Source organism: Prinia subflava, chromosome 18 (assembly GCF_021018805.1).
Source record: "Prinia subflava isolate CZ2003 ecotype Zambia chromosome 18, Cam_Psub_1.2, whole genome shotgun sequence".
NCBI lineage: Eukaryota > Metazoa > Chordata > Aves > Passeriformes > Cisticolidae > Prinia > Prinia subflava.
This window is the reverse complement of record NC_086264.1, coordinates 2,742,717-2,752,032: the sequence shown is the minus strand read 5'-3', so window position 1 is coordinate 2,752,032 and position 9,316 is coordinate 2,742,717. Positions and strand designations below refer to the sequence as shown.

The 9,316-nt window shown below is 49.3% G+C and overlaps 1 protein-coding gene across 1 annotated transcript; it reads left to right on the top strand.

The window, feature by feature from the left end:
* Positions 1 to 2,456: 2,456 nt before the first annotated feature.
* On the top strand, positions 2,457 to 9,288 carry GRSF1 (G-rich RNA sequence binding factor 1). The gene is made up of 10 exons (XM_063415306.1): positions 2,457 to 2,783; positions 2,877 to 3,021; positions 3,649 to 3,804; positions 4,103 to 4,243; positions 5,072 to 5,201; positions 6,919 to 7,079; positions 7,201 to 7,328; positions 7,890 to 8,025; positions 8,239 to 8,322; positions 9,052 to 9,288. The coding sequence occupies exons 1-9, from the start codon at positions 2,472 to 2,474 to the stop codon at positions 8,295 to 8,297; spliced, it is 1,368 nt and encodes a 455-aa protein (XP_063271376.1). The 5' UTR covers positions 2,457 to 2,471; the 3' UTR covers positions 8,298 to 8,322; positions 9,052 to 9,288.
* The last annotated feature ends 28 nt before the right edge of the window (positions 9,289 to 9,316 follow it).

Sequence of the window (9,316 nt, the reverse complement as noted above, 5' to 3'; positions counted from 1 at the left end):
AAAAAAGAGATCACAAAACGTCTCTACAGGATGGAGAAAACAAAATAGGGAATACAAAAAAGGGAAACAACATTTTGTTTTGAAAAAAACACACAGCATATAAATAATTTTGGAAAATACCACAAGAGAACAGAACGTCAGTTTTTCTTGACAGCAGATTACACAGAAGGATAAGGCATGTTTCCCAGTATAAGATAAGCACTGGTTTTAGTATCACATCCTATGATTTTCTGATGATCATTTTTAGTCTGATCAGAATAAAGAATAGCTGGTATCAATTATTCTCAACAACAACCTGTTTAACATTATTTAAGAAAAAGGCATCCTCTCCTGTAGATAAATTCTCCAAGGCAGATAAATTCTTGGTCCACAGCAGTATGGAGGCATCTCTTGAGATTTGCTGTTTTAACAGAGGCAGATTCCCTCTCCTAAGCCATCTTCATTCAACAGCAGTTCTGTTGAGTGAATAAATGCAAATTCTCTTGTCCTAGGATGACCTTTATATTCTACCATAGGTGCAGAGGTTCTGATTTGTCATGTAACTAAGGAAGCTCTGTGATTCCATGGAAACTTCTGAGCCAACAGTTGCCCAACAACACGGTGCCCTCTAAAGGTAACTCTTACAAACCTGACAAGCTGCCAGACAAGCAGCAGTGGGTGTTTTTTCCTGCACTTGGGAAGCAAGCAAATCAAAGGAAAAATGAGTGGAAGATGTGCATCCCTTCCAGAGACTCTTCCATGCACCCTGTTTGGGTCACAGGAGAAGAATGCCCCTAACAGTCCCTAAGATTTAGGGATCTGCATATTCAGTTAAACTGAAAGCACAAAAGCCAATCTAGATACAGATAAGTGCTCAAGATGAATTCCTGTACTTATCTTAATTTTTTTTTCTCCTATAACATTTGCTTGCTTATTTAAAGAAGGTTCTGAAGAGAAACCTGGCAAGTGGGCTATGAAAGACTGGAATGTGAACCACTTGGGCACCAAGGTCAACATTCCTTGAAAATGTGCATAATATGTGATTTACCTTGAAAACCCAGAAGGGTTGAGAGTGCTGTTGTCAAGAGGCTGTGCTATTCTCAGGGTTACAGACTGTCATGTGAAAGTTTGTTACAAGGAATAGTTTACAAAAGAGTCAGCCAGCAACAAGAGGGTGACACAAAGTATCTTGTTCACATTTTCAAAATGGTGATAAGAAACATTCAAGGCTTCTGATAAATGAATGTGTTGGCAGCACAATAAGATGAAAGACTTGTGCTGGAAAACCCAAGATTGTATTTTGGGTTTGATAGTCTGCAGTGGCTTGAAATTGCAACTCTTATGTGGCGACCCCCAGGCTACAGGTACAGGGTGCTGGAAAAGAGAGGAGTCATAGCTCTCATGATCTTCCTGCTTGGCCTGGCCCATCCTCCTGAACAGCTGCTTGGATACCTATCTGAACACTCTGGATCTGAGCTTCCACAGTGCCTCCCTGGGTTCCTCCACTGTTAGGGTTTGGGATTTCAGCTTGCCTTTTCTTATTCATCTTGCTGCATCCTAAAAATTTTCTTCTGGGTTCAGCATAACCTACCTTCCCCATGTGTGCACTTAGGAGAAGCCGGTGCCAGGTCTTTCCCCCTTATCCCTTCTGGATGCAACAATGACAGCAGGACAGTCTTCCCAGACACAACCTGGTAGGGGAATAATCTTCATCAACTGGTTCAGGCAGTGCTGCCTCTGAGACCGTCAAGTGGGGATGGGAGTGAGGAGGAGAAAAGCATCTCTCTTGGAAAATCAGTCTCCAGGGAAGGGGTGTACTAGGCTTGTCAGTGATGAAGCACAACTTAAAACTTTGTATTGCAAGAAGCCCTCTGTGTCTTGGGCTCATCCCCACAGTGTGGGCAGCACAGGAGGGGGGGAATTCCTCCTCTCTGCCCTGCTCAGGCGAGACTCCACCTGGAATGCTGCATCCAGCCCTGAGGGCCTCAGCACTGAAAGGACATTCACCTGTTGGAGCAAGTTCAGAGGAGGCCACCAAGGTTATCAGAGGGAGGGACCACCTCTGCTATGAGGAAAAGCTAGGAGTATTAGGATGTTTTCAGCCTGGAAAAGAAAAGCTTCAGGGTGACCCAATTGCAGCCTTCCAGTGCCTGAAGGGAGCCTGCAAGAAAGATGGAGACTATTTACAAGGGCCTGGAGTGACAGGAAAAGGGGGAATGGCTTCACATTGACAGAAGGCAGGGTTAGATGGGATATTGGGAAGAAATTCTTCCCTATGAGGCCCTGGCACAGGCTGCCCAGAAAAACTGCGGCTGCCCCATCCCTGGAAGTGTTCATGTCCAGGATGGACGGGCTTGGAGGAACCTGGTCTAGTGGTAGATGTCCCTGCACATGGCAGGGGGTGGAACGGGATGATCTTTAGGTTCCGTTCCAACCCACGTCATTCTAAGCCACAGCTCTGTGACACGAAAAGCCAGCAGTGTCAGCCGCGAATGCCGGGGAGAGCCGCAGCGCGGGCAGAGCAGCAGACACCCCCCAGCCCCGGGGCAGCCGGCGGTGCCCGGGAAGCGCTTCCCGTGCAGCGCCTGCCGGGAAGGAAAGAAGGTCGCGGGGGCGGAGCCGCGATCCCCGGCATGGCCGTGGTCGCCGCTGCCCGCCGCGCTCTGTCCGCGCTGCTGCTGGGCCGGGGCCCGGCGCTGCCGCCCGCGCTGCGCCTGCCCCGGCCCGCCCCGGCCCTGGCCCCGGCCCCGGCCCCGGCCTCAGCCTCAGCCCCGCTCCGCGCCGCCCTCCGCGCATACTGCCAGGTACGGCCGCGCGGAAATGGCGGGCACCGACCCCTGTGGGAAACCGCGGCCTCCGCCTCTCAGCCGGGGGCTCTCCTCGTGTGTCCGTGACAGGTCACAGATGCTTCGTCCCTCGAAAGTCGCCTCTCAGAGCAGCAGCGCGCCTCACCCAAGACGGAAAGCGACACTGTCTACCTCGTCAGGGCACAAGGATTCCCGTTCTCGTGCACCGAGGAGGATGTCCTTACCTTTTTTGACAGTATGGGTGTTCATTTTCCTGCCTAACTGATGTGCATGCTGGTATTGAGCCCATTAGTTAATGACTACTTAACAGAAGGAAAATTTAGAGATAGTTAGCTAGAGAAAGATAAGGTCTTATTATTGCTGCAAAATTATTCACAACTGACACACGTAAAGGGAATAATCAATGTCCAAACTGGTAGACACTGACTAGAAGCTCATCTTTATGGTCTCTTAAATTTAATTGGACAAGTCCCTTCTTATTCAGTGTCTCGACAGCAAAGGCAATCCAATTCAAAGTGATGCTCTTACAGGCCATTATGGCTGGCCCAAACTCCTCTCTTTTTAAGAATGTGAGGTTTTTACTAATTAGTTTAAACTGCAGTATTGTTTTCTAATCCTAATTCATAGCTTTTACATACCTTTGTAGGGCTGATCCTCCCTACGGTCAGTTTTTAAATTACTTGCTACTTACAAACTAAAGCAAGTCAGTTTGACGTTAGACTTTATGTTAGAAATACAAATGTTCTACCTTTGTTCTGCAGTGCTGAGGGGATGAGCCCTGAGCACTGGAGTCAGGACACAGAGATCCCCATGTCTGATGCAGTCCTGTATGTTCCTGTGTTGTGTGTCCCTTGGTTTCCAGGCTGTAGAATTCGAAACGGTGAGAATGGGATACACTTCCTCTTAAACAGGGATGGGAGGCGCAGGGGGGATGCCCTGATCGAGCTGGAGTCCAAAGCAGACGTCCAGAGAGCCCTGGAAAAGCACCTGAGGTACATGGGCCCACGCTACGTGAAAGGTGCGTTTGGAACAGCAGGAGTTCTGTTGCAGTGAAATTCCCCAGGGAATGAGAACTCCTTGATTAGTGAAGAGGCGCAGGGGTGGAACTGAGCAGCAGATCAGGCAGCGAGGCACCAGCTGGGCCAGAATGTCCTAGGCTGGCCAGGGACAGCAGAGGGGCAGGACCACAGAGCGTGGGGTGGGGGAGGAAACGGGATGGAGCTTTGCAGGGGGCAAAGCTGCCTTAGGAGAGTACCTGCAGAGCGCTGCCTCCCAGTGCCACGTGGGGAAACCCTCCATGGCCGTGTTCCTTGCAGTTTTTGAAGTCCACGACAGCGACGTGGAGGGCTTGCTGCAGAGCCTGCGGGACGAGACGCAGGCCCTGAACGATGGAGTTGTGCTGCTCCGAGGCCTCCCCTTCACCTCCACCGAGGAGGACATTGCAGATTTCTTCTCAGGTAACTCAGCCTGGGCCATGCTCTTCCTTTACCGGGCATTCACTTCCTTAAGTTGATTTTGTTGTTCCTCAAGGGACAAGGCAAAGCACAAGCAGCCTCAAACAACTTAAACACCACAAGGAGTTGCTGTTCCCTAGAAGTCACACAGGCTTTCTGAGCACCCTGTAGTTTCTCTGCCCCTCCGACCTTGTGCAGGATCAGTACTTTCAGCACTCCGCTTTGGGGCCAGGGGAAGCAAAGGAAGGGGACCAGATGTTGTGATCTGCAGTTGGATCGCTACCAGTGCATAATTTGGCAAACTTGAGAGGGAAAAGGCTTGAGTGATAGTTAAGTCTAGGTGAATGCAATGTGGGTGTTCCAGCTGTGACATCAGGATGGGTGGGTCACATATGGCACTTGAATCCTTGTCCCATGCTCAGTGTGGAGCAGTCTGCATCCTGGCTCCCCAAGATGACATTCTACAGCACAAAAAATGAAATTCACTAAATCTGACCTGAGTTTTAAAAAATACAGGAAAAAACTACCATAATAAGAGAAAATTGCAAGAACATTTGTGCTCTGGATCTACTTGTTGTCAAGAACGTGGATTCACTTGAAGTCTCAAATTGATTCCTTTTTTAATTAAGTCTTCTGTGAAAACTGCCTTAAAGCAAAAAATCGGAGTTTAAAAAAACTCCAATTAGGCCAGCATGAGCAGTTGTTTCAGAACTATTTAGCTGCCCAGTTAGCTTGTCAAAAAAGAGAAAAATAAGGATAAAAAAATTCTTTCTGAACTATAGGACAAGTTTCTGTCACAATCAATGCCTTTTTCTCTCCTGCTATCTCTAGGTTTGAAAATAACAGATACAGCTTTCATTTACCGGGGAGACAGAAGAACAGGAGAAGCTTTTGTGCAGTTTGCAACTCCTGAAATGGCGGCTAAGGCCCTGCTACGGCACAGGGAATATATGGGAAATAGGTGGGTACTTCCCTGGAGTTCAGGGTAGGAGAACATGGTGGGAGGCACCTCTAGGACTTGTAGCTTCCTGCCGGGTGAAACAGCTCATCTCACACTCACAGTGCAATTAAGGGGGCAGAGGCACCTGCATTGCTCATAGTGTGGGGGACTTTGGGGCCTCTCAGAAAGTCTCCAGTTTTTCAGGTATTCCTGAAGACATTCCCATTCCAATGAAAAGGGGTGACAGCCTCCAGAGTGAGGAACACCAGATAGACATAGTCTGTCCCAGGCCTCAGGCACAGGGATCCTGTGCCTCCTGCAGACATGGGAGCCTGCCAGATTTCCACCAGGTTCCTCCTTGCTTTGGGCAATCTTGGCAGCTGTCCTCCTGCCTTGAGCCCAGTCCCTGGCACAGCCAGTGGTTCTTCCCAAGGAGTCTTGAGTCCATTCCCAGCAGGGACTGCTGGCCAGCACCACACCATCTCCCACCTCTTTGGTGGCCACATCCCCTTTGGGAATTACACCAGTTTATTCCAGAGCACTGAGCCCACACACTTACCTCACAAGAACCTCTTTCCTCTCAAACAGAAGCACAAGGCCACCTTTTCCCAGAGTCCATATCATTTAGGTTAGAAAAGGCCTTTAAGATCATTGTGTCCTGAACATTCCCCAGCCCAGCCCAAACCCTGTCTGTAAGCACCACATCTACACAGCTTCTAAATACCTCCAGAGCTGTGCTCAGAAAAGGAAACCCAAACAGCCAAGGCTGCTTTTCCCTACTAAGTTTTCTGACTTCAATAATCTATAAAACTTCACCTGTGCTTCACATAATGAAAGTTTTTCAAACCTTACCTCTCTTCCTGTACACCAACCTCCTTCCTTTTATTTCCTTACTTCCTGTTTTCCTGCATTTCTTTGTGTTTGTCAACCTCCTTACTCATATTAAAAGCAAACAACTGCTCCAGAGGCAGAATTTGATTAATTAATTAATTAATTGAATTACTAGGACTCCCCTCCTCTTGAGTAGAACTTCATTCCAAATCTACTGTTATTTTTTTTTGTCAGAACATGAGCTGACCTGATTCATCCGTCTGGCTCAGACACCTCCATTTCCATGTGATTAGCCAAGAAATGGGGTGGTTTTCAAAATTGCTGGCAGCTTGCTCCCGTTCATTCTTCCTGGTTTTACCCAGAACTGCCCTCCTGCAGTGCCCAGTGCTGAGTGGGGTCTCGGGGGCTGAGCTGTCAGCTCTGTCAGCCTGTGCACAGGGCCACTTCCCTTCAGGAAGGGTGGAAGGTCCCCTCCCTTGGATGGCCATATTTCCTTTTCATCACACTGTTCCTTCAGTGCTCTGGAAGTCTTCTGATTTAACACTGCTGGTGAAGTCCCATCAATTTCATGGGCATATGAAAAATCTTGAGGCTCCACTGAGGTATTTCCTGTGACCCTGTGCATCTTGTGGGTCTGCCTGTTCTGGGACCTGTTTTGGGGCTGGATAGAGTGTTAGATTTGGGGTTTGTAGAAACCAATGCAGTTTGCAGAAGTGCAGTGGGGGGAAGACAGCCTCAAAGAGAACTGTGCCAGTGAAATGAATGAATTCTTCAGCGCCTTGGTGGGCCATGGCAGGGCTCTCACCTCCAGCACCTGAGCAGAGCCAAGGAAGGACATAGCTGGAAGGTGCCTTCTCCAAGCCCTGTGTGCCAGGTGTGCCATGTGCTCTTTCCCTTTGGGCTCCAGGTACATAGAAGTGTACGTGAGCAGAAAGCACCAGATGCAAAGGCACATGCCCTACAACAAGCAGGTGATGGCCTATTCCAAAGTGAGGAGAGAGTATGAACCCATCTCTGAAGACAGGGGCTGGAGAGACACTGGAGGCTCCCATGCCGAAGGAGAAACGAGTGAGTCCCTCCCAGTCGTGTTCCTCCTGGCCCCTTCGTGTCACCCCACGTGCCCACAGCTTTCACATGAAGGAGGGGGGCACTGCAAGCACAAGTGATGGTTTTTCCCTCTGTTCCACAGAACTGTGCAGGGAAGGAACAGAAAGCTCCAGGAACATTTCAGAGTCTGAGAACGCCTCATCACCACCACGGCACTTTGTCCACATGAGGGGTTTTTCTTCCCAAGCCAGTGCCCAGGACATAATAAATGTGAGTAACAGGTTATGGATGAAGTGTGGTTCTGTCAGTAGCCATACAAACCCTCAGTTAATTGTTACAGCTGCAGGAATTGCAGGCTGTTAATTAATTAGTGTCTGTTAGTCCTCAGTGCTGTGTGGCTTTGGAGAGCTGTGGCCTCAGGCACAACAGGGATCTGCTCCTCTCTATGGATAAGAAGGAAGTAAAGCTTGCTAGGATGTTTTAATATCCACCACCAGGCTTGAGGAGCCATTGAGAATCTAAAGCAGGATTTCAGAGTAGCTGACTGCCCAGAAACATTAACAGTGTACGTGGAGCTGTGCTGATGTGTACAGAATGCGGGTGCCTTGTGAGGATTTTTGTTCCTGGCAGGAGTTTCTATACTAGTAGCTCACAGGGGGTGGGACAGGTGACTGGCAAGTGCCTCAGCTTCACGCAGATGGAGCCTTTTGCTGCTCAGGGCCTCAGACCCCCCATGGGTTGGTGGGTTTTTGGAGTAAAAGCATTGAGCTTCTGGGGAACAGGGTGCATTTCTGTTGCTTCTTTCTCACCAAACTCTTTCCTGCTTTTCAGTTTTTTGCTCCACTGAGGCCCACAAGGATCTTGGTGGAATATAACTCCCATGGAGATGCCACAGGAGAGGCGGATGTGCACTTTGAGAGCCACGAGGATGCAGTCGCAGCGATGGCCAAGGAGGGGTCACAGATGGGTAAGTCAGAAAAGAGAGGGGATCCTGCAGCGCTGGGACTGAGACCTCAGGGGGTTTGGCACAGCTCATCCAGCTACTGTTACACCCTGTGCAGAGGGATCACTTGAATGTAGCTCTCCCAAGTTCTGATGTGCCATGGGCTTTGCAGAAAAAAAAAAAATGTGCAATGCATGCAAGTGTCTGACCTCAGCCCACCTCTCTTCCATTCCCCAGAGCACTGTGCCATTGAGTTGTTCCTGAATGAACATCCAAAGGGAAAGGAGAACTGCTAGTGACAACAGCACAGGCACAGCTTTGGTAAGCACATGCCATCTCTGTCCTTCCTGCTCTCTTTGTAGCAACGTGTGCCCCAGGCTCACAATCCATGGGATCACTCCCTGGCCCTGACACAGGTGTCCAGCCTGGATCCCACAGCCTGCACCTCAGGATTCTGCAGGTGCCAGTCCTGCAGCACAGAGGCAGCATGGAAAGCTCTGACAGGGTTATATTCCTGGCAAGGAGAGGAAACATGGCTAAACATTTCCCATAGATGTGGCTTCATAGTAATTGGTCTTTTGGATAGGGTGAAGTTTGGTGTGACCATGAAAGATGATGGACAACTTGTTCCATGAATTCCTCTCAGAACACTGGGGGTGGTGGTCATTGCTCCCCGAGTCCTAGTCCCTGCAGCAGGGAGGGCAGCCCACTGACCCTGGGTTTGTAATGCAGACCAGGGATAAGTCCTTGAGGCAGGTTCAGGATGTGCACTCTGACATCTTACCTGCATCCCACGCTTCCTTGGCAGTTCCCTTCTGTTGGTGCCTGTGCTGGGGGAATTAAACACCCCCAGCCTGTGTGCCTGTGCTGCAGCCCCACCTCAGCATGTCCCACCTGGAGGCTGTGGTATTTTACTATTGCCAAACTGTACTGTTTAATTCTAATAGAGGATTAACTGGGAATAAAATGCAGTGGGCATTGGAGCAAAAAAGGAAAACAGACACAGTGAGGGAGGGAGTGATTTTTATTTTTCCTCTTCCTTGTTTTTAGGCAAGCAAACACATTCCGAGGATATGAGCATGAAGATCAGGTCCAAGAGTCACCACTCAGTGAGGAGGACAAGCTAAGATTAGTTCAGCCATGTGTAAGAGCTTGGAATAAATGTGATGGGCTGTGGGGAGTTGCACCAGCAGCAGCTGCAGTGGGAATGGCCAAGGCTGCAGGGTGGAGCAGTCCTGGGCTCCAGGTGCACCAGGCTTATTAATAAAACACCAGGATTGCCATTAAACATCGGAGTGATCTAAGTCCTCACACA